General features: G+C 41.6%; 1 protein-coding gene across 2 annotated transcripts in view; it reads right to left on the bottom strand.

Moving 5' to 3' along the window:
- Window positions 1–26,295, bottom strand: part of EGFLAM (EGF like, fibronectin type III and laminin G domains) — a 639,867-nt gene that overhangs the window by 431,343 nt on the left and 182,229 nt on the right. For both annotated transcript variants that reach the window (XM_086960551.1, XM_086960552.1), the window contains exon 2: window positions 23,610–23,719. In XM_086960551.1, the coding sequence (XP_086816677.1) occupies window positions 23,610–23,719 (110 nt within the window). The remainder of the gene's footprint in view (window positions 1–23,609; window positions 23,720–26,295) is intronic.

Below are 26,295 nucleotides of genomic sequence, written 5' to 3'. Positions count from 1 at the left end.
CGTTCATCATAATAGAAATACAGACAAGGAGGGGAATAAATTAAATGGAATGTTAAAGCCTAGGTTCACACAATTTTAATGAAATTGCTTCCAGATAAGAGGTGCTAACTTGCCCTTCCCCAGAACACATAGAAACGTGCCTTCCTTTTTTTCAGTCTACCCACTCTCAAAACTGGGTCGTCTACCGCCGGGTCTCAAAGGAGAATGTGTACGGGCAGTGGCTCAGCAGTGGGCGGGACTGGTATTTTGTAGTTTACCTGGGATTGGATCATCTCAGCTAATCCTAATGCATTGCAGCATTCCGATGTAGTAATTGGTTGTGAAGTACACAGGAGTCTCTGTCCAGGCAATCCCCTAACAGTACGTTGGTGAGTATCCCGCCCGTTTGCACTGGCAGCTGGAGCAGTTTTAGAATGGCTGGGTTGTGCCGGATGAGATTGGGTTGCTGATACAGCGGTAATCGCAACCTGTTTCAGCCCAGTCAGCCCCGGCTGGTGCCGCCCAAGTATTTGGCTAGAACAGCAGATGGAAAGAGAATGTACTCAAGTGAGGCGGAGCAGGGCTAGTCTAGCATAGTTGAGTGAGTGAAAAGTGGGCGCAAAATCACAGGGTATCCTTCGGCGGCCCGTTGGAGGAAGACGGATACAACGACAAATAGCCAGCCATCTTTATTTATTTGTTATGCTTTTTTATACAGCGCAGACATTACCCAAAGGTGTTAGAGCGATTTACATTAAAACAGGTTTTATTACGAGAGATACATTTCTATCCTTGAACATACACTTAGTTGTAGAATAGAAAATGAAGGAAGTGATTTGTATTTGAATGACATTTTAGCAATTAAAACAAGCTTTGGCCACGAAAGTCATTGCGATCACGATCGCTGTGAAAGCGAAAGTGAACGCGATGACATGCTAAAACACGCAAGGCATGCGTGCGCAAGCGCGCGTGCCTGTTGCGCGTTCTAGCAAGTGGTCGTCGCTTTGGGAGCAGTTCCCAAAGCAGCTTCTAAATGTTTCTCCGAGCAGTGCATGCGCGCTGACTTAGCGAGACCTAAAAAGTAATGCCTAAAAAATTTGCAGTGCAAGGATAGAAGTTATGCATCTATGCTGAAGTGGAGGTACAAACAAATGAAAAGGAAGGAGAAGCCTACAGTAGCTGACCAACAACAATCAAGTAATGAGAGTGAAAATGAAATCAATCAATTGTAAGCAGTGGGTGGTCTCCAAGTCCACTGATAGAAAATAAAAGATCTTGAAGAGACAGTGCATGCACTGTCTAGGCTAGACATGCAAAAGTAGTTCCCTAAACGTGAGCAGTGTAAAGCTGCAAATCAGCCAATCAAATAAGTGATAACGAGGGTAAGCTCCAGACAAAGACAAGAAGGACAAGGTGGGACAGGGCAATCCATTGAATATGAAGCATGCCAATGAAATTGACAATAAAGTCTACAAATTGTAAGCAATGGGCTCTAAGTCCACTGCAATCTCTCAGTAAACCCACAAAAGGTATTTAGCAACCAGACAGCTTGCGCTGTCTAGTGGCGGAGACCTTAAAAGTAGTTCCCTGATGTGAGTCATGGGAAGTACAACATTCATTAATCCAAAAGGATGATAAAGAGGCTATTCTCCAGGGAGAGAGACAAATAAAAGAAGAGAAAGGTGAACCATTGAATATGAAGCAAACATAAAACATTTATAAGGAAGGCACACCTAATGATAAGCAATGGACTGACCGAAAGCCCACTGTGAGTATAATGTGCTGTAGACAATATTGTTTGTAGGCAAGACCTAAAAAAGTAGTGCCTGCTTGTACCTGTCCACACCAGACCCAGTCACTCCCTGGGTAATCTCTGTTCATCTTTTGAAATGTTATACTTTTATCTTGTTTTACTTCAAAGTGTACTGTATTGCTCGTAGATGCATATATATATATATATATATATCTTTATATATTCACTAAAAAAACAAAGGTTACAGGGACATTATAGTTAGGCTCAGATTTCACTCGTACAAAACCAGTGAAATTCAGCAGTTATAGATAACTGAGTTAACTATACCTTACGTGGTCAGTGACATCACTGATGACATCTCAAATGACATCACTGATGACATCTACTGTTGGTGGTGAAAGGAGGCAGGGCATCCGACCATCTCTCAGGAATCCTGCTGTAAGGGGCTTCCAGCATCTAAGAGCACTTTATCCCCCAGCCAGTAGTGTACCGGGATGTTAATTTGCAGAGTGGTGGAGAAAGGGGGCATAGCCTCTAAAGTCATCATATCAATCGCGCTCTGTGGGATTACTGGCGGTAACAGAAGGAGTAGTTTGCCCCCAAGGGCTGTCAGCAGGCAAGTAGACTTTACCCCTAAACCAGAAGTGCACTAGGAGGTGCATTTGCAAAGTGGTGGAGAAAGGGGGCAGGGCCTCCAAAGACCCCTCAGCAATCCCACAGTATTGGACTTACTGGAGGTTACAGAAGGGCTTGTTGGCCCCCGAGCACCCTCTACAGCCAAAGGGACTTCATCCCTTAACTAGTTGTGCGCCAGGAGGGGCGTTTACAAAGTGTTGGTGAAGTGGCAGGGCCTCCAGCAACTTGTCTGAGTTTTTTTTCTCAACATTTATTGGGGGGTAGGGTCGCTACGTGGCCCCCTTCTCTGGGCCATTTTCAGCCTGAGGACCCATCCCCCTGAGCCTAGCCTCTTTAAAATAAAATAATAATAATGGGGGAGGGGCTGTGCGGCCCCCTCCTGGGCATATTTCAGCCTTGTAGATCCGATCCCAGTATTTTTTAAGTGGGGAGAGAGCAGCTCAGCCTTTATTTCATAATACTTTCTAAAACTAAAAGGGCCTGGGGGACGATGATTTAAAAAAAAAATGGGAAGGGGCCATGCAGCCTCCTCCTAGGTCAATTTTGGCCCCGGGTACGACATCCCCCGGGGCTTGGCCTCAATTGTGGGTGTCCAGGTCCCACCCAGGGCATGGGAGTACTGCATGGGCACCCCCGCATAATTATAAAACAATATCCCCTGAATAAGGCCCACCCAGGGGCTTCTTATAAAAGATGTGCAGTAGTCCATGCGTCTTGTCAATTCTATTGTGTTGCAGATTTACGGATCCATCCACATGTTCGCAGCATAACTGAATTAAAAAAAGTCTCAGGGTCCCTGTGGAACAACACCTCCACAATATCTGTGGGATCAGCGTATTCCTACCATAGCCCCTTTTTTTTCTTTTTTACATTTTTGGTGGGACTCAGCTTCAAGCCGAGTCTCAATAAGGCTTCCGACACTTCCTGGTTGAAGCCAATCAAATTTCAGTAGGATCCGTTTGTCCACTGCAAGGATCCATGTACCCAGATAACTATATGTTTTAAACTTAAATATCTCTAAAACTACTAAAAGAATTTACACCAAATTTCAAAAAGCATGCTTTCTTGATCAATATCTAGCTTTCTGTCAAATTTGGTGTAATTCCATTCAGCGGTTCAGGCTGTAGAAATGTTCAAAAATTTCCATGGGAAAACATGTTGTGGGACCCATATTTTTTTTTGGCCCCCACTTGACAGATTACCCTGAAACGTTTAACAGCAGTTTAACCAAATAAAGTAATGTTTTGAAACTTTCGTGAAGATTGAGAAAGAGGCATCAAAGGTATAGGCAAACCAAAACACTGCTTTCCTATGGAAAAATGGTCCTAACTATAACTACCTACTGGTAAACACCAGCAGGTAATATACTTTACTCATGACATGCTCTAGAACAATGTTAATAACATCACTGCAACAAATAACATCATCAATGACTACATTGTGTAAGACGGTGCCTGGTTGTGGTGCAAGTTATGGTTACTTTAGGGCACGAGTTATAGTTACTTGAGATACTTAAGACTGATGAATTTCAGTGGTTTTGTTAATTTAAAATAGTTAGTTTTAATTTCCACCTAACTATAACATCCCTTGAACCATTGTTTTTTAATTAAAGAAAATAAACACACATATATATATATATATATATATATATAAGAAAATCCACAAGTTTGCCCATAAGCAAAGTCGCGCACTCAAGGAGATTCAATCAGGAAAGTTTTATTACCGGATACCGCTACGTGTTTCGACACGCCAAGATGTCTTGATCACACGATAACCTCTCCCCATTTCTCAGCATGTTAAATACACAGCGAGTTTCCAAACAATAAACATAGATGAGGTGTGCAATAGTCGGCTAAACCAAAGTAAAACTCGTCGGCCATATTGGAATAGTGTTTTTCTAATGCCGGCATATGAAAAACATGACCGTACAACTGTATATACACTGATATCTGTAAATCAAACATATTCCTAGTAATTTAACCAGCAAATATCTTGTATATGTGTAAACATTTGAGAACCTTAGACATAAAAATCTAAGTAGCAGAAGTCAAGGACAATGCAAAATAAAGGTAACGTTTGCGACGAGGTGCGTTATTTGAGTTTCATAGCAACCAAACATTATGGAGCCATAAACAAGCAAAGTGAAGAGTGCATAACGTTTCGGCTAGAGCCTTCTACTGGGCCATAGAGTGTCAATTTAAAGGGATATCACTACCCTTTCCCCACCACCAATTAAAAACATACATTTGTTTTAAAGGGAACACAACCAAAATTATGTTTCTATTCATTTTGATTATAAAGAGTAAGTGTCATTGCAGCGGTATAAATAAGCATACAATTAATTCTTGACGGTCGGCATCTGCACCGTTGTTTAGTGGGCCTTGGCGTGCTCCTCGAAGTTTTGGACAATGTTCCTCATGGAAAAGTCAGCAACACCGTGTCTGGTGTGGTTTCGATGACCAATCTTTGTGTTCAGTGCAAAGCGAGCACCGTTTTGTTCTGCGTGTAGCCGCCACCATCAGCACACGTCGCTACCTCGATGCCGACCGTCAATTTTATGCTCTCTATCCACGGTCCTGATGAAGACCCCAACATGAGGCATGAAAAACCCTTAAGCGTACATGGGGGTCGAAACGAAGACTACGCCAACCTAACACACCATAGGATCTAAAGAAAATAATATATTTAACCTATGTGTGATGTAATTTGGGAACTTCCATACTACCTTGATTGTAAAGGCGTTTCTAATTTTATCGCGATGTTCTTAATGTCACACCACCTTTACCCAGTCCCTCACAACTTTTGCACTTCCCTTCCCTTCCTCACTGAGAGCACTTTAAATGTAATGACTTCACAATTACATTGAAGTAACGTTGTTGAATATATGAGACCAAATATGTTGAACAAAGAACAGAAGTAAATGAGTGCATAAATAAATGCAATTTGAACTTGAATACTGTATATCTCTTCTACAGAATTGATTATTTATATTCATTGAAATGAACATGTGGTGTTTGTCTGTATGATGCAATACAGAATAAATCCTGTAAATTGATGGTTTTGTAACTCGGACCACCTCCCTTTTGTACTTATATACATATATATATATATATATATATATATAGATATATATATATATATAGCGCTTGAAACTCTTCTTAGCTTTCAAGAAAGAGGCAGCACTCGTAGACTAAGACGTATCACGGTGAATTTAATCGGGAAACAAAAAGCACAGACGCGTTTCGGCGTGAGCCTTCGTCAGTGTGTCACTCGTGACTTACAAACAGCAAGTTAGGTATAATTGTTGACAGGCATTGACACTGACATAGGACTTCACCCCTGCATGCCACTGTGGGCGCCATTTTGGAAAGGTGTTCTGTCCAATACAGGGATATAATTCATATTCAATCCGTAAGTTATAACGTTGCAATAAAGCCGTGGATCGGCTAGTGTCCTATGTACACGTGATCAAAGCATGATTCACAAACCAATACAGGCAAGAAAATAAAGTGAGAATAGCGTAGCAATTCATCAAAAATAATACATCGAAAAGCATTCCATCAAAAGATAGTTCATCAAAAAGATATGTCCTGACATGTAACATACATTTTCAAATTATAGAGAGTGTCCAAGATATCAAAGGGATATCAAAATTCATCAGGCTTGTCAAAATTAACTTCAATTATATGAAATCCTGTTTGAAAATAATTGCTAAGCAAAATCATTATCCCTTGATAACAGATTCTATCTATACATATATATATATTTACATGTCACCCCACACGCACCATATGAGTGATAAATATAGTACAAGGGGGAAAGAAGGGGGGGAAGGGAAGGGTTTGGAATAAAAGGGTTAGGGAGGGAGGGGGGACAAAAGGGATTAAGGAAGGATAGAGAGGGGAGAGGGAATGTTGTGCGTAGGGGAATGTACTCAGTTTATCCCAACATCAAATGTAAAGAAATTCAGTGTTCCAGAGATGGGATATATACAATATATACAATTCATGTTACTTGAGAGACAGTGTTACAGGCAGGTCCTCATACGGGGGTTTATGATAGTTGTAATTTCATTTACCCAGATGACATGACAATTCCTCTCCACTATTGAGTCCTCCTGGGTATTTTGTAGAGAGGTCTACAATATACCTCGATTCCAATCTACGGAGTCTCCTTAGCCGATCACCTCCTCTTACATTGGGTGGAACAATGTCCAATCCAAAGAATCGGAGTTTGGTACGATCTTTACCATGTTCTTCGGCAAAATGCCGGGCAACCGGGTATGCGATGTCTACTTTCTCGATTGCCCGCAGATGTTCCAGGATCCTCAGTTTGAGTTCCTTGATGGTGCTGCCAATGTAGCTTAAGCCACACGGGCAGATCAAACAATAAACTACAAACTGGGAGCTGCATGTTATGAACTGCTTAATGGGCACTTGGTTACCAGTATCAGGTAAAATGTATGACAGCACTCTTCTGCTACCAGTACAAGCCTTGCAGTGCCCACAAGGAAAAAACCCTGATAGTTGTTTCAAAGTGTTGGTTTTGGGAGTTGGTTTCTCCAAATGGCTGGAGACCAGCATGTCACCTAGTGATCTAGCTCTGCTGAACGTAATTAAAGGATGAGAGGGTAAATCATCCTTAAGTACACTGTCAGTCTTCAGTATATGCCAGTTCTTATTCAGCATAGTTCTCAGATCCTTTGCACCCAAAGAATAAGGGGTGATAAGTCTGAATTTCCCGTTGTTTTTGTTGGCTTTTTTGTTTCTTCCCACAGTTGGATCGTCTGTGGCCAAGAGTGTTGTTCTTTGTACCTTTCTCACCTTCTTGAGTGTGTTTTTCAATAATGTATTGCCATAACCCCTTATGGAAAATCTCGCTAGACACTCCGAGGCAGCCGCCTCGAAATCAGAGTCCTTGGAGCAATTCCTCCGGAGTCTTAATAATTCTCCGTAGGGAATGCTGTTTTTTAGCTGGGTAGGGTGACTGCTGCTGGCAAAGAGTGTCAAATTGCCAGCAGTTTCTTTTCTATACAAGGTTGTATGAAGATGGTTCCCCTCAACGTAAACTCTCAGATCCAGGTACTCCGCTGCCACCAAACTAACTGAACCCGAGAAGTGTAGGTTGAGGTCATTGATGTTAAGAACTCTGATAAACTCTTCCGCTGTATTCATCCCTCCGTTCCAGACGATAAACAGATCGTCAATATAACGATACCAGCATACCACATGCCCTGTGTCTGAGCCCACTGTGCAGCTCCTGGACACCCGCTCCTCCCACCAGCCAACGAACAAGTTTGCATAGCTGGGGGCGAAGCAGGTGCCCATCGCCGTCCCTGATGTTTGAATATATAGCTGATCTTCGAAGAGGAAAATATTGTGTGTCAGACAAAATTCTATGAACTCTATGATCATTTCATTATGTCTAGCGAACTTCATTTGGCGTAGTTCCAACGCATGCTTAACAGCTTCAAGACCCTGCTTGTGATCTATACATGTGTATAGACTGGTAATGTCTAAAACCATCAGCAGATACCCAGTATCCCATGTTAACTCCTGGATTTTTGTCAAAAAGTCTTTGGTGTCCCTTATGTAAGATTTTAATTTTATCACCAGAGGTAACAGAATGTTATCAACAAAGCGTGACATTTTCTCAGTTAAGCTGCCGATGGAAGAGATAATTGGACGGCCAGGGGGGTGTTCCATGTCTTTATGTAATTTGGGGAGATGGTAGAAGGTGGGTATCATGGGGGTGTGGTTTCTCAAGAAGAGATGTTCATCTTTACCAAGCATATTGAGGTTGTACCACTTTTGTATTAGTGTCTCATATTTGGTGATACTAGTTTGGTACACTGCATTTGTGCATTCCATATAGAAGTTCCTATCTGCAAGTTGTCTCAATGCTTTTACTTTGTATTGATCTCTACTTATCAAGACCACGTTTCCCCCCTTATCAGAGGGTTTGATCACCAGAGATTTGTCGTTGATCAAACCCCTCAGCGCTTGGCGTTGACATTCAGTGATGTTCCTCGCTGATGTACGATGTTCCGCTTTTCTGTATGTTACAAGGTCTTTCTTCATGGCCTCTGTGAAGACGTCCACTGCGTCCCATGGTGATTGCGGCACAAAAGTTGATACAGGTTTGAACATGCTTTCCTCTCTTTCTTGCTCAACTCCTATCTATATATATCTATCTATATATATATATATATATATATATATATATATATATATTACCTACTGACCACATAGGATGGTGGGAGGAGCAGGTCGTCAGGGAAATGGCAGAATTTGACAACATTGCCCTGTGGCTTAGATACATAGATGATATTTTCTTTATTTGGTGTGGTGATGAGATATCTCTAAAATCATTTATTGAGAAATTAAATTGTAACAACCTGAATTTAACACTAACTGACCATTTCAGCAAACAGACAATTGAATTCTTGGATATAATGGTAGAAGTCTCCAATGGCCAACTAAACACCAAACTTTTTCGCAAGAAAACGGCGGGTAACAGCATTTTAAATGCTAACAGCTGTCACCCACGGAATCTGGTGTACAGTATTCCTTATGGAGAACTTCTCCATGCTAAACGTAATTGTAGCACCCAAGAAGCCTATGTTGAAGAGGAAAAGGTTATGTGTGAAAGATTTTAGAGCAGAGGATACAGCAAGAAAATGATCAATATAGCCAAAAAACGTGTTGAAGAAAAGAATAGAGAAGAACTGTTAAATCCGAGACTAGTTGAACAGGAGCATGAGAAAGTCAGGTTCATTACCACTTTCTCCGGCCAAGCCAATGAGGTGCGAAAAATCTTTAAGAAACATTGGCATGTTTTGCAAACCGACACTCATCTCAAAAAATATTTGAATGACAATCCTCAAATAACTTTCCGTAAAGGAAGGTCATTGAGAGATGAATTGAGCCGTAATTATGTTACCTCTGGAGACACAGATAATACCCATAAAGAGGGAGTCTTTAAATGCTGTCGTAGATGCAAGGCATGTAAAAATAGCTCTGATTGTAAGTCACTCACGGTCCCTAACACCAATAGAGAATTTGTGATACGTAAACGTCTCACATGCACCACACCGTATAGTGTCTACATTTTGATCTGTCCATGCAACAAATGGTACGTTGGTAGTACCAAGCATGAGGCCAAGAAAAGAGTATTAGAACACCTACGTGCTATTCATAACAACAATAAACAATATCCCATAGCAAGACACTTTTTCACAGAACATATGCAAAATGAAAAGCTTGTTCAGATGGTGGTAATTGACAATGTTGATCTTGGTGTGAGAGGAGGTAATCGAGGACTGTCCCTCAGAAAATTGGAGTCTAAATATATTGTAGATTTTGATTGTTTATCCCCCAAAGGATTGAACAATTGTGAAGAATTAGCAATACATTTACATGAATGAGATTGTGAATTATGTACATATTGTCTGTGGTCTTCAACTTTAAAGATTTTAAAGTTATTATTTTTTCATTATTTTAGATTTCACATAATGCGATGTAGCGGAAGACTTTTTGATGACAAGGCGGAATCTATACCATCATGGTAGACACTCTGTTTGAATCCAGATATGGTGCTTGTTTCAATTGCCCACTGGGGCGGGATTTTGACGCCACTTTTTGAATTACTGTTTACAGTTGCATTAGCCCACTGGGGCAAAATTGACAATCTGATACGACAACCTTTCCATTTGATATCATGAACTACATGTTCTTTTGGATTAACAAGTTGGTTTAGGTAGATTCAATAATGCAGTACTGTTTATTGTATCTTAGCAAATGTATACCAATCAGAGGAGTGGCTTTACAAGGAGGCCAATCAGAATTAAAACTGTGGCGTAATACTTTAAGGTCCTTAATCGCATTAGCCCACTGGGGCAACACTAACAACACGACATGAATCCAATTGATATCGTTAATTATACGATCTTTTGGAATATTATGTCGGCATATGTGGATTTAAAGACACGCGACCCGCAGTGTTTATATATATTCTTTTCATAGCGACTGTACAACCAATCATAGGAGCGCTTGTGTAATGCGACCAATCAGAATTAAGATTGTATACGCCACGAGATAGACACTGAATCAATGTTTATTGGGGTGGAAAAGATGACATTATTCAAAACATGAATTCCGCTACGACAACCATGCTTTGAAGAATAATGTAGTATAATTTGTACTAGTTATTTACAAATTTTACTAAGATGTTACGATAATGTTTCTTGCACAGAATAGTACAATAGTAACTGTTATGAAATGGATTCCACTTTTTACTGTGCTAATAACATTGTTACAAGTAGTTTGTCAGCATGTTTTGTCTTTTACAATATGTCTTCCGCTTCGCGCATCATTCACTGTGCACGAGGGTGTTGTTGGGTTTAAATATGGCTGTCAAAACAAATGAGACGAGCGTGATCAAGCCTTAAGTGGCGAAACGCTTCGTGAGACTTTTTTCATCTGCCTGAATAAAAATACCGTAACAGAAGCTCTGGGTGTCCTGCATTTCTTCTTAATTGAGGAGACTTTTGGATAGAATATGAATATATATATATATATATATATATAGATATATATATATATATATATATATATATATATATATATATATATATATATATCTATATATATATATATATATATATATCGATACCAAACCAAACTTCACCATTCAAGAAGGTGCTGACTCCGTGTATCTTAGTTCAAGGGTGTTTATTTTACATCAACTTCTGCTCAGACGCGTTTCGGCGGCAACCTCCGCCTTGCTCACTAACATCTGACTAAACAAAATAACGCTTTTTATACATGTTTCAACATTTCACATGAGTCATGATTGTCATCCCTGATTGGCATTGGTTTGTTGCCATGGTGACTACGAGTTACACCCACACAATTACGTGCCTGTTTCAATTACTTCCGTCATGTTTTGACGTTTATAGTACATTTTCTATGTTCCATTGTTTGGCATGAAATCGACACACATTTATACCATATTAGTAATCATATTCTGTACATTTCTAAACCATATAATTCACACACTTTATTGATTGATGTGTTAAGGCATTGGCGGGAGAAACATCCGTGTTACGTGTCCCCCTGCATGTTACCTGCGTCATGGAGGATCGGGCGTATCAGAGGGGAGGTGTGTTCACCCACTGTCCGTGATTGGTTAGATGGATCGCGGTCCACACAAATGGGCTCTGTTGCATCGAACATCGGTTTGCTGGCCTAGTGGCAGAGGCAGAACAAGTTACAGTTACATCAAGCGTCCTCGTGTAGTCGGTGAGTGAGCCTCTACTGTTTGTTAAACCAAAAGGAGAAGTACGGTCTTGCGCTAGTGCGCATTGATTCTCCTACTTGCGGATGGTGTCTCCCACGTACAGAAACCACTGTGTGTCAAAACAACCTTATGGGTGTTTCACATCGACTCAGGGTGTTGTATGACTATGTGGCAAAAAAATAGTGATTAGTTAAAATTTATCGCGTATACTGTTATGAGATGTTACAGGGTACTCGGGAAAGAAAGGTGAGCTGCTCTAGATGTGCACACTTAGGGCTTCGTCGGCATTCAGCCCTACGGGAATCTTGGAATTCAGCAGAATTATGTATCTGGATTCCAGACGACGCAATGCAAGTTTGCGATTGCCTCCCCTAACGTTTTTTGGGACACTGTCTAAGACGCAGTAGGTTAGGCCTTTGGCATCTCCACCATGTACTTCGTGGATGTGCCTCGCTACAGGGTAAGCCGGGTCCTTGTTTGTTATTGCCCTTAGGTGTTGCAACACCCTAACATGCACTGGGTGAATGGTCGACCCTACATATATTTTGCCACATACACATGTCAGCATGTATACAGCATGGTCTGTTTTGCATGTGTAGTGATCCCTCAAATGGTAGGGTTGCTTTCGAAAGGGTACTGTGATACTGGTAGTATTTTTGCCATGCGTGCAGGCTTTACATTTAGTGCATTTTCTAAAGCCTTTTTGTGATTGGAACCAGACTTTTTGTTTGGGTATGGCTGGGGCATTGCAGACTAATTGCTGCCGCATCGATTTGGCTTTCCTGAAAGACACAAGTGGTCTTACGCCCACTACTCTGCCTATGGTTGTGTCATTTCTAACCAACGGCCAATGCCTTCTGAGTATTTTGTGAAGGTTGGCTTGGTGACGATTGTAACTTGTGATTAACCTAGGTGGTTGTCTCTCTGGTGCGGCGGCCCCAGATTCCGGTTCTTTTGGGAATAGTAATTCCTGGCGGGTTTTGGAGTTACATTTTACCTCTGCAACCTTGCATGTTTTGTCAGAGTACCCTCTCTGTTTTAATCTCGAAAAGAGATTTGTCTTGGCTTTTGATAACCCCTCTTTTGTACTGCAATTGCGAGTCATCCTTAGGCATTCTGCATATGGGATGGATTGTTTGAGTGGTGTGGGATGAAAGCTGTTAGCGTGGAGGATTGTATTGCCCGCAGTGGGCTTGCGGTACGTGCGTGTTTGTATTTTACCATCTTCTACAAATAGCTCCACATCCAGAAATTGAATACTCTCCCTGCTGGCATTACACGTAAATTTTAAATTTAGTGAATTTTCATTCAACCGGTCTGTGAAGCTGTTAGCACTTTCCACACTCCCCTCCCACAACATAAAAATATCATCAATAAACCGCTTATAAACAATTACATTCTTTCCCATTGTCTCCTGATGTTGGGTCATCAGTACTCGCTCCTCCCACCAGCCCATATGCAGATTCGCATAGCTGGGGGAGAAGCAAGTGCCCATAGCTGAACCCTGGATTTGTTTATAAAACAGTTTATCAAAAATAAAGGTGTTATTAGTGAGGCACCACTCAGTCATCTCCAGAAGCATTTTAGTATGTTCATACTGGTCAATTGGTCTTTTACCCAAAAAATGTTTTATGGCATTAAGTCCATCCTTGTGCCTAATGCTGGTATACAGCCCTTGGACATCCAATGTCAAGAATACATAGTTCTCTTTCCACCTGACATCATATATCTTTTTCAGGAAATCTCCCGTGTCCTTTATGTATGCCGGTAGCTTCTTGACTTCAGGTTGGAGAAAGTGGTCAATAAATATACTCGTGTTTTCAAAGAGGCTTCCTATTGCTGAGATTATCGGTCTCCCCGGTGGCACTTTTTCGTTCTTATGTATCTTTGGGATTAAATACAGTTGTGCTGTCACCGGATAATCTGTTTTAAGAAATTCAAATTCATTTTTGCTTAGCAAACCCTTCCCTCTCCATTTGTACAGTTCATTATGATATCTTTCTTGGATACCTACTAAGTGGGTTGGGCTTATCCTTGTATAACACTCTTTGTCTTGCAATTGACCAAGTGCCTCTGTGTTATACATCTCCAACGGCCAGAGCACAATGTTGCCACCTTTGTCGGACCATCTAACTACGATGTCCGGCCTGGCTTTGATTTTTTCCATTAGTGCCTTATATTTCCTGTTGTGGTCCTCATTCTTCTTATATCTCTGCTTGGTGCTCAGAATGGAGAGTTCTTTCAAATCTTTTGTTACATATTCCGCAAAGAGATCCAGACCGTCTTTGGGCATCGCTGGCATGAATATTGATTTAGGTTTAAAGCCTGTTTTCACCGTTTGCCAGATGTTTATATCTGACCTCAGGGCTGCTCCACTCGGTGTGATTTCATCATCTGTACTTTCATTCTCCATTTCCAAGTCAATTAAATTCTGTAGTGTTTCCATATGTTCAACATTAAGTATTTCGGTTGTTTCATTGCTCAATGATGCATCCGTGGTGCTCGCTTTGCCATTGTAGAAATATTTTTGCAGTTTAAGTTTTCTTACATAAAGAAATAGATCAATCCTTGTTTGCGTATAGTCAAAGTTTGTATCACTGCAGTAGGTCAGGCCTAGTGATAGAATTTCCAGTTCTTCTTTGGTCAGCTCCATGTTTGATAGATTTATGACTGTGTTATCTTTTTCTGTGTTATTCATCGGCACCTGTTGTATCTGTATTTTTGTTTTTGTTTTTGTTTTTCTTCCTTTTGTACTTGTTGTCCCCCATCTCCTGTCTTTTCTCCTCCTGCTTTTTGTTTTTGCTTTTGTGTCTGACTGTTCATGCCTCGTTCTGCTCCCTGGTTTAGTGTGTTTCTTGGGCGCAGTGTTCTGAGGCGTTGCAGGCGTAAAAAAGCTAATTCTTCTGCTGGAGTTGGTGTTGGACCTTCTGCGCCCTGATTGTTTTCATTATCTGTGTCGGAACTGAATTCATTCTCACTCTGTTCCGCGGCCCCTGTTTGGTCATTTTGAGTTTTCTGTAGGGGTTGTTTTCTAATCTGATCGAATTTTTTCGCAAAGGTATATATTCTACCATTCAGATAGTCATTCCTGTCCCTCTGGAATTTGATAGCTTTTCTTTCTTTGATCTCCGCCTCATGTTTGATTAGTCTTGCTTGTATTTCTTTCATTTTTTCTGCAATTTCGTCTTTGTTTTCTTTAGTATCTAGTTCCTTCAATATTTCCTCAATCCGTGTGATCATTTTAGCCCTGTCACTTGCTGCAAATTTTATCAGTATTTTCAACATATTTTCCGATGATTTAGCACTGTTTTCTGCCCACATTTGCAGCATCTCAGGGTCGGGGTCTTCATAAGTTGGTGCTACTAATATTCTCAAGCCCCTGGGTATTCTATTCACATCTAGATACCTGGATAGCGATTTGACTTCCCACCACTTCGCTACTTCTTTTTTACGAAGTTTCTCCAACTCATTTAACAGTATTTTGGTTTCATCCTTTTCTTTGGGTTGGGGTTGAGCACTTTGTTTGGTCTTATTGCCTTTCCCTGTGTCTGTATCAGTGAATATGTCCAGTGCAGCCTCCTCTCTTTCCTTTTCCCACTCAGCAGCCATGTTGATCGATTTAGTAAAAAATGCACTTGTACAGATACACTGCCCGTGTGGTTGCCCATATATATAAAATTCCTATTAAAAATATGAACCCATAACATGGCTTCATGACAAAACAAGCACAAAGTGAAAAAGGTGTAAACTGAGATGATTAATAGGCAGCCTGAACTGGCGAATCCCAAGAAATAAGGATTTGCCATTTGTGGCTTGACAGTTTAGAATTGATACCAACACCCTTTCAGCCCTCCACATCCCCTTCCCACTTTTCTTCCCATGCCCTGCTAGTCCTATACAATGAACCGATAGTCCTGACATGCTCAATCCACAACAGCAGTGCAACTGCTATTATAAATAATTTAGAAATTCAGAACTGCAGTACCTTGTACATACTTTCCTGTTCCAGGTAAAGCACTCTGCTGCCTCATTTACCCTGGGTCCTGCCCCCTGTATGTATAGCCACACTTTTTTTTAAAAAAAAGTGTGTAGGTTGGGGAACATCATTTTAAAACCTGGGGTTTAAGAGCTTTGGTCCGTATGGAGATTTTGCATAATACTTTGATAATTATTAGTAAACATAATGTTACTTTCTTTAATAAAAAAGTAAACTTGAAATTCAAGAGATCAATGTATTCCCTGCACTATTGCTTAAACTTGCAACAAAAGACATGGATGGAAGGGGTAAACGTTATAGTGACACAAATATCTCCCTGTAGGGGCTACAAAATCAGTTAGGTTCCTCTCATAAGGTATGTTCAAGAGAGGGACATCTTCAAGAATGATTTACGGTCGAGGGCTTTTTTGGTGTATTTATTGGTTTGTAGTGAATAATTTGTTTTAAAAATATTGTTGTGATTCTTGCTAAATGTATCAATATTATTTGATATTTGGGGTTGATTTGAAATATTCATTGCTTCGATGTAATGGAGTTATTCCATCAGAATATACAACTAATCCTAATAACCAACAATAATCAATAACCTCTGAATTAACCACTGACCCTGGGTTCTGGAGTCAAATGCTACCCTTTTATAAAGCTCACCAGGGGTAGTATGTGCTATATCAAGCCAATGACAATGCAATACAATTAAAATACAATGATTTTAATTGTATTTCATTTTGCATTTAATTATATTTATTTTTGTGTTTATATTAGCATACGATGAAATAAATCATTCGAATGAAATTAATCATTTTCAATATGAACAGGTTCCAGGTTTCTTTCTAAAAAAACATTGCAATATACATTCTTTTATGTATTGAGATTGTTTCTGTTACTTCAGCACCCTGATGATATGGCATAGTTTATTCTCATCTTGGCATTTTCAGTCCCTATTCTAGGTTCGTAATATCAGGAAGCATGGCTAGTGACATATCTTGCCATGTGTGAGAGGGTGATGCTCCGCACCCCTTCACTCTGAGCTCCAAAACCCCCTCACCCTGAGTCTGTAGCTTTCTGGTGAGAGTGTTCACATGTGTGATGAACACACTATGGGACAGATTTTTTAAAAATACACGCAATGCAGCGCAGCACCCAAAGAAGCTACGCTGCGTTGCGTGGCAGGGTGGGAGTAGGAGATCACCATATCTTCAGTAATATGGCACTCTCCTCCCCTCTCCCTATATCTAGCACTGATTTCAGCTGCCAAGCGCCACGCACACACCTTAGCGCCATAGCGCTGGGATGTGAGCGTGATTGTACCATAGGTTTTGTAAAGTAAATTCCCCCAAAAACATTTTATGCATCACAGCGCAAATTGTTTGAAAATCTACCCCTATGTATCAGTGCTCATCAATTACTAAAATGTCCCAGCATGCCATGAACTCCCATTTAGCCGAAGATGTGGTGGCCATATTGGATTTCTAGGCATAATTTTCCTTGAGCTCAACTGCATCTTTAGAAAGCAATCATGACACTATGTTGCTGCAGCAGCCTGGACTTTGCTGTGCGGATATATGATTTTTAAGCTTAGCCTTTCTGGGAAAATACACTTTTGAACATTTAACTTGAAAAACTCTTGAAATATTAACTTGAATTTTTCTCAATAGTGTAGGATTGCTGTTTACACTTAAGTTTATCCCGTGATGGAACAGCATGGAATTGTAAGTCCGAACTATGATAGACACTCTATCTATTTGTAACTATGCATAAGGGGTTTGGAGGTATAATACTGTTCATAAAGGTTTCAAAGTTAGGGCTTGCAGGTTAGTAGTGTTGCTAATTACTTTGCAGTGGCACTCAAGTCAAGTAGAAACTAAAACTAATCTTCCACAAAAAAGTGCATAGGTACGAAGCTAGGGACAGTCGTCCTATTTCTAAGGAGAGGTGTTGAAGATATATTCAAGGTGCAATTATAGCAGATCAAGAGCCCAGTCGTGGTTCTGCTGTGCACAGGTCTGGGTAGGAAGAACTCAAATTTTTCAGGAAATTTTTCTCCTGGTATTAGTCTTAGGTGATAAAGCATATTCAGATGTGTGTAGGAAGAAGGAAGACTGGGCTTTTGGTCTCCTATAACTCGTGTGAAAGTGTCTAGTGCCAGAACACTGTGCTGTCGCACCGATCCGAAGTGTCACAAGCGCACAAGATAAAGCTACGGCAATTGAGCTGTTGATCACACACAACATATATTCAAGATACTCATCTCTTTCAGGAATAACAAGCTCTCCATCAAAGTATAGAGAGTTGGTTACATAGATGTGTATCCCAGGGGCGGGTCCTCCACTAAGGCGGGGGAGAGTCGCTCCAATGCTCTCGGAGCAGAGCGATACAAAAGAGGATGATGGACGGAGCGTTTGAGCAAATCAAACACTCACCCCCAGCCAACTGAGCAAGGGACTCACGTCTGAGCATACCATGCCACTTGGCCACTGGATTCAAGATAGCCTGGCTGATGAGGATTATGAATCCGAAACCGGTCCCAGGATGCTTGTTTCCGGTCCAGGGAAGACATGGCTTGGCAGTTCGGGCTGGACTGTTCCCATGAGGCAAAGGGTCAGACTGATTTGCATATGGCCATGTCTGAACTGGGGTGGTGTGGAGTAAAAAAAACAATGGATTTGGGCCAAGATATCTGTACTGGGGTGAATGTATGACATTGTTCTGCATTCTGTCCATCAATTGTGGTTTTTGCATTTGTCACCCCGAGGGGGATGGGAATGCTCAGACGTAAGTCCCATGCTCTCCACATCACTGGATTCAAGCAAGCCGGGCTGAAGACGACTGGAATGCCAGAAACCAGTCCTCGGAAGCTTGTTTCTGGTCCAGGGAAGACATGGCTTGGCAGTTCGGGCTGGACTGTTCCCATGAGGCACAGGGTCAGACTGATGGCCATCTGAACTGGGGTGGCTGAGTGAGCTAAAGAATGGTGATGGATTAAACCCGGATCAGTTGACTGGGGGTGAGTGTTTGATTTGCTCAAACGCTCCGTCCATCATCCTCTTTTGTTTCGCTTTGTTCGCCCTAAATTGGCAGGGTATGCTCAGATGTGAGTCCCTTGCTCACTTGGCCACTGGATTCAAGATAGCCTGGCTGATTAGGATTATGAATCCGAAACCGGTCCCAGGATGCTTGTTTCCGGGCCAAGGAAGACATGGCTTGGCCGTTTGGGCTGGACTGTTCCCATGAGGCACAGGGTCAGACTGATTTGCATATGGCCATCTGAACTGGGGTGGCTGAGTGAGCTAAAGAATGGTGATGGATTAAACCCAGATCAGTTGACTGGGGGTGAGTGTTCGATTTGCTCAAACGCTCCGTTCATCATCCCCTTTTGTTTCCCTCAGAGCAAAGCAGCAAAAATAAAATGATAATAACGTTGTTATCGTTTTTATTTTTTGTAGCTGCGGGCTGGGTTAGGGTGGGGCGGGGTGATGCCACAGATGGAGGAGTGGTGTGCACACTCCTCAAGTGCACATGACTTTTTGGCCAGCCCTCTTGGGCTGAGCAAACAGTCATGCACACTTTGTATGCTGCATTACACTGCCTCGTGAGGAACATGCAAAGCCTCGCTGTCCCCGACTGAGTGTGAACCACGGCGCTCTAGCCAATCACAACGCTGCATTGCAGCACTGTATGCTGCATTACACTGCCTCGTGAGGAACATGCAAAGCCTCGCTGTCCCCGACTGAGTGTGAACCACGGCGCTCAAGCCAATCACAACGCTGCATTGCAGCACTGTAATTGGCTAAGGGGAGCCCGGGAGCCGGGTGCTTGCTGCTGCCCGTACTGCAGGAAGAAGGAAGCTGAACAAGGCGGAGGAGATGCTGCGCCCAGCAAACTGATAAGTGGTAGCTTTTTTATTTTCCCTCCCACACGCCCTCCACCACCCGTCCCTGCCAGCTGCTACTCGTGTATTCACTCACTGTTACAATGCGATGCAGGAAGGAGTGTTATAGCCAGTTTTTTAAGAAATGTCTCATTGCATTTAAACGATACACTACGTCCTGCAGACCCTGGTGACTAGCAGAAGGGGCATGTCAGAGTGGTGTGTTCCAGTGTCTCTGTTTCTTTTTTTACCTCATTACCCCTACCCCGTAGGAAAAAAGTGCATGGCTCTGCTTGTTCTTGAGTACAAGTTTTGTGCTGTCTGACAGAAAAAAAGTTTCATGCATAAGCTACACTGAACAGTTCTGTTTTCGAGCCCTTTTTGAAATGCAAATAGTAGGATGCGTCCTTGAATTCTAAGGCAATGGGACTACACGGTAATGTATCATAGTTGATGTTGAAATGAATGCCGATGTGTATTATTACTGCCTTAATAGGCTATTAGGCTTGACTGTGCTTAACCTCGATTACAGATATTTAATAAACAGGAAACTTACAACAGAAGAGTGGACTTTTGCAGGCACACAAACAAATAATGGGTGGTCTGTTTTGAAAGTGATATGCAATCTTCAGATCCAGAAAGTCAAGTATTTCTACTCGTGCAGCACTTTATCTGTACAGATTTATTACCAAATTTATGTTTCCTGTCTACTCTTGGCAGTCTTTTTGTGTTCACCTGTTCTGTACTAGTTCAAAATGTAGCAAATGCTTCTCCTTTCCCCTAGAGATCGACCCCACTCCCATCGGATTGAGCCAGGATCCAGTTTCATTCTGTACAAATATATAATAATGTCATAGCCAGGAAAGGAGATGCCATCATTTGAAGAAGGGAACAGACATGAAAGTGGTGCTAAACAGTCCTCTTTTAGTTCCCAATTTACAATTTACTGTAGCCAAAACAAATGATTGAACCTCTGGGCCCAAACACATAAACAATCATTATTAAATTTTCAAAAAAACACTGTACTTGCAACCTCTCTTTTTATCTAACTCTGTAAGTTGGTGAAACGCAGTATATATCCTATCAGGCTACCTTCTGCACTACCAACAAGACTTACAGTTGTAGAACTCTACTGTAAGCAAACTACCGTCACATGCTACCACTCATCCATACCCAGAGTGAACGTTTTGGAACCGGCAAGGCACTATCATCCCGTTCGCAGTTCAGCTGCAATGAGAGCAGTCTTTCCTTGTACAATTGATGCTGTTTTATAAAGTTGATGCACTAGGTTAAATAATTGGCACAGTTGTGAATCCATACATTACAGTCCTGTTTTTTTATTATTGTGCCTAAAGGTTGGAGCATTTTATAAATAGACATATCAAGCCTGGCAATGAGCTTTACCTAAAACACTACCATAAATAACATAGAATAGTTAACAATACCAAGAAAAGCATGTAAATATCACTGTATATGGAATTTAACAAATCTTAGCTTGGCTTGGAGGAGTGACATAAGAAAGACATGACCATGGGTAAGAACAACATGTATAAAACCAGTTACTTATAGATGAAATGATCATACTACTTGTTAGACCTGGCATCCTTGATGTGGTTCTGCTCTAACTTTTTGCCTTCAACCTCCTGTTTGCTGACTTCATTTTTGCTGGATTTAGGACTCTGTGCACTTTGCTACTGCTAATCAACGATTCTGCTTTTGCCTTAGAACTGGTAGCATTGATTTACACCCAGTTGGCCTATTTAATTTACGTGTAAGTCCTTAGTTAGGGGGTAATACATGTGCCCAGCGCCTGTAAATGAAAGCTACTAGTGGACCTTCAGCACTGATTGTGCCACCCACTTAAGTATCTCTTTAAACATGTCTCCGGCCTACTATTGCAGCCTGCGCATGCTGTTTTTATAAACTGGCATGTTGACTTGGCAAAATAATCCTTTTGCTAGCCCCAAACCTTCCTTTTTAATGCATATACGTCATCCCTAGGGGAGGCACTGAACAGTCCAGAGGGCAAGGTGCAGTGCATTTAAAATGTTGGACTTTTAAGTTTTACATGTCCTAAATTCTCTATTGCAAAGCCTATCTCTCCCAGAGTATAGCATCGGGGTTACCTTATCACATTTAATAGGATGTAACTTCCAAGTAGGAACAGGTAGATAGATCAAGTTTGGTGCCTAAAGAATTGTATTTAAAAACCCTCTTTAATGGTAAAGTCGGATTTTTAATTAAAATTCTGAAAATGCCACTTTTAGAAAGTTGTAATTTCCATTTCCTAACCATGTGGTGCCTTCAGCTCGATCCTGGATCATATGACTAGGTGTAGCTGGCATTTGGTATTTGTGCATTGCTCCTAGACAGTGAGACAAAGGGAGGATAGGTGGTGGCAGGATGGGTGACTCTGAGTTAACGAGGACAGAGCTGTTACCTATCACACTTGCGCATCACAAAGGCCCTGCTTGTGCACCCTCCAAGGGTTTGACTCTGGTGACTCCAGACAAGCTCGGGCCAGGACAGTGAGGAAGGGGATACCTGACGCATCAGTGGAAACCTCTAGAAGCTTCCTTCACATCAAAGTGGGTACCAGATATTAATATTTAAAATCAGCACTGAACTATTTAGTACGGTTCTGGACCTGTGGACTAGGCCAGGAAGAAGGACTGCTGGGCTGTTGAAAGGACTGCCATTCTGCGGGGCTGCTACTATGCTGACCTGCTGCTATCTTGCCTGGTTGAGAAGGATTAGACCTGTATCTCTGATTCCAGGACCCCAGATTGACTCCAAGGGCTAGTTGACTTTCCTCCAGATGAGAAGACTCAGGGACATAACAGGCTTCTGATAACCTTGAACCCAGCACCTTGGCTCTGTCCTCTGTGGGCGTTGCCCTCCCACATGGTGCAACCCTAGTTCTGAACCCCTGGAAATGGGCTTGAAGGTGCTCTGCCAGCCCATCTGTGGATCCAGCAGAGCCAATGCATCTCCTCTGCAGTGCAGTGCATCTCCCCCAGAACAATGGCATCGTCTCTGCTGTTCAATGCCTCGCGCTCGGATCTGCTGCTGTGTCATGAATCTACATGCCAGGACAGCGACTTGCATAACACAACCCGTTGGAACTGCTGCTGCATGAGATATCTCCACACAAGGACATCACATCGCTCAATGTAGCCCATAAAAACTGCCACTGCATGATGCATTTCTATGCAAGGTCATCGCCTAGCACTTCACGGCTTCCTTGAACCACCACTGAGCAATGCATCTCCTTACCTGGACCTCACATCGCCTCTGCTGCATGACATATTCTTGATGCGTGGTTCCATGTTTCTTCACAGCTAGGTTTTAAGGTACTCTTGTTCAGCAGCCCTGAGTGAGTCCCTGCAGCCTTCACATTACAGTCAGTCTTTGTCACAGTCACTTTGTCCAGGTCCAGCACAACCAGATAACCACAGTTGGGTTTTTGGGCTTTTTGGCGATATTTTCCATTAAGTCTTACAAATTACACATAAAGTACATAGCTTCAGTTCTACTGATTGGATTTTTTTTGTTCTGATCTTGATCTATTTATTAAAATGTAATCTATTCTAAATTGGTGTGAGATTCTTCTTGTATTGTGTTGTCACTCTATCACTGTTTGAAGTCCTGCATAAATACTTTGCCCATTGCCTCTACGTAAATCCTGACTAATCTGTGCCAAGCTACAGAGGGTTGAGCACAGGTTAAGGTAGGGTGTGCCTGTGACTTCACCCTGACAAGGATTGTGGTTGGTGCTTGAATAGGGTTTCACCCCCCTCAACCAGTAACTACATTTTTTACACCCCTCACTGTGGATAAATGAGTTTAAACAACAGAATTGCTTTAAATGAATACATTTTCATTCTGTACACAGCCTCTGCGGAAGATAAGTAATTTTAGGCACTTAGAGACACAATATACTAAGAGTTTTTCCGGAATCTGGCAAAAGTCTGGACAATGTAGAAACAGAGGAAAGCAAAGAAGCAGCCAAAATCGGAAAGCCTAGAACAACACACAGTTACTATAATTCCAATAACAAAACAAATGCTACTTACTGTGTATCCAGTAATAGTATTTGCATGTTGCTTCGGCATCCTCCATTGCACACTGAGGGCTGTGCAATTCACTGCGTCAAGCTGTACATCTAAGGGAGGTCCTGGTCTATCTGTCTCAAGACATAAGAAGAGTGCATTAAGAACTTCAGGCCTGTTGTAAAAACTTTATCATGAACTAGAAAATATATGATGTTGATTAAGACAATTTATTTTTTATTTAATTACAAGTTAATTTTTTTGCTTTTATCAATAGCTTACTTGAGTCTCATCTAATTCTATATGGGATTTCTGCCATTATTACTACATTCTGTAGGAAATCTCCCTTTTCTGCATGGCAACCCCAAATGTTTTGCTTTGCTGGATCTTATTTTTTGTTGGCTGGCTTTAGAACTCAGTGCACTTTACCATTGCTAACCAGTACTAAAGTGTCTGTAACCCCTCTAAACAAGGTTGAATTGACATACTCCTAATTGGCATATTTAACTAACTTGCATATCAGCCCCTTGTATGGTACAAAATGTACCTAGAGTCTGGAAGTTAAATTCCACTAGTGGATTGCGGCAACTATTGTGCCATTCACCATGTTGGCAGTGCAAACATTGCTTCAGACTTATTATTGTAGCCTGACTGTAACAGTGTCAAACATGTACTGCAACCTGTAAAATAATGTTGACTGGTAAAGCCTATTAAAAATTAATAAGTCGCTCCTATGTAGGCCTTGTACCCCAAAAGGCAGGGTGAATGATATTTAAAAGCAGGACATGCAGAAATTTCAAGTTAACTTGTCCTTATAATGACTAGCACCCAAAGGCTACTTTCACTGTAGAAAGGCTGTGTGGCACATAGCGAAACACTGAGAAGCAATATTAAATAATTCTTCTGTGTCTCTAAATGTAATGCAATGCGAAATCAGATTTGCAATAAATATTAAGGAAAGGTAACCTTTAGAAAATTACCTTTCACATGCCTGAACCCTCAGAAGGCTAATTAGCATGAGCCCCTGCAAGCTCTCAGCCTGTGATCAGCCTTCTATAGCTGTGAAAAGGTGTTAAATGCTTCCTAGGAGCAAACAATAGGCTGCTGTGACTGGGAAGAAATGACCACCACAGAAAATTAACTCTGACCTTTACAGATTATGCATGTTTGGGCTGTGTGTGATGTATTACGAGGACAACCATTTGCACCCACAGGAACCAGGGTAATTCTTAATTTATGTATACAAAGTGGCATGGGCATCATTCAGCAGGTGGGAATCAAAAGAAATTAAATTCATATTATATATTTGTGTATCAATGTAGTTATTTCAAACATATAGAGGATTATTCTCAGCCCAAGACACACAAACAACAAGCCTGACAAGGGTTTCATTAATGATGTCCATCATCCAAATTCTCCGCAATTATCAGTATTACATTCTATCCAAAGTGCTAATGAGTGCTCTTGTGAGTGTGTGAATATATAAAACATATATAAAAGACACTGTACAGCCCAAGTTCAATAAATAACTGTAATAGAAAACAGATGGCTTATCATCGCAAGCCTTTAAAATCACATTGGATATATGAACCAAGGGATAGATGTCGACCTTTCAACCCAGGTTCTCATCAGGACTACGTTATTTGGCTTAGAACCACTGGCATTGTAACCAGTCCTGTGTATACTGACGTTGATTGAGCTAGAGTTTGGCCAAGCTAAGGAATTGTCTGAGCGAGGGCCTATAGGAGTCTACCCTGTGACAGGATCATCACTGTGATCCTGCTTCAATATGAGAATGAGTGTGAGCCACCAGGGGTCACAGCGATTCTGTTCCAATATGCGATCATTGTGACCCAACAGGTGTCACAAGGTTTCTGCTCAATTCTATGTGGATGGGCTCAACAATTACTGCTGCTACTGAGTGCCATCAACAAGATTCTTCTTAGTGAGTAACTGGAGGCAGAGTTCTCTCATCACCTCCTGCAGAGAATAGATGTCTTGTGCTCCGAGAAGCGGGCATTCTTTTTGACATTGCTGTGTAAAGTTGTGCTTGACAGTTCTGTCAAGTCACATGCAACACTTGGGGCATACTTCAAAGGCAGAGACCAGGATACCAAGACAATTCCTGTGAATCTTCGGTCTGGATGCTGAATGACCCTTCTTTTGTCCTACCAGAATTCTTTATCTGGGTTTGTTGTGGGTACAGTGACTGATTCCAATGAGACCTTACGATTAGATGTGGGAGAGAACTAGTATTGCCATGATAGACTTCCCACACACACACATCCAGTCTCAGAGCCCAAGGTTAGTGTGGCTGAAGACTTTCACCATCTTAGAATTGCCCTGACACATTGAATTTTGGACCTGTTTGCAGTAAGGCAAACAGGAACTAATGAGAAAGTGTGTAGGTTTGGCCCTGTGAATTTTTACCCAAATGGTGAGGGTGTACCCAGGAGTTCTCCTCTCCTAGGTGGTTCCAACATAAATATGCACCTCTAGGCCTCTAATTCTTAACACTTTTTAGACCAGCAGAAGATTAGAAGAGAACTGAACCTGCTGTCTGTGACCTCATAGGAGTCCGGAAGGACTGGACCCAAGCATAGAAGAGGGCTCTAAAGGTCAATTGACTGACCTGTGTGGCTATAGGTACTTTGAGGCTTTTCCTCAAAGTACTCAGGAAACGGGACCTGCGCTAGACTCTGCTGGTGGC

This window comes from Lissotriton vulgaris, chromosome 3_1, assembly GCF_964263255.1.
Source record: "Lissotriton vulgaris chromosome 3_1, aLisVul1.2, whole genome shotgun sequence".
Taxonomy (NCBI): domain Eukaryota; kingdom Metazoa; phylum Chordata; class Amphibia; order Caudata; family Salamandridae; genus Lissotriton; species Lissotriton vulgaris.
This window is presented reverse-complemented; position numbering and strand designations above follow the sequence as displayed.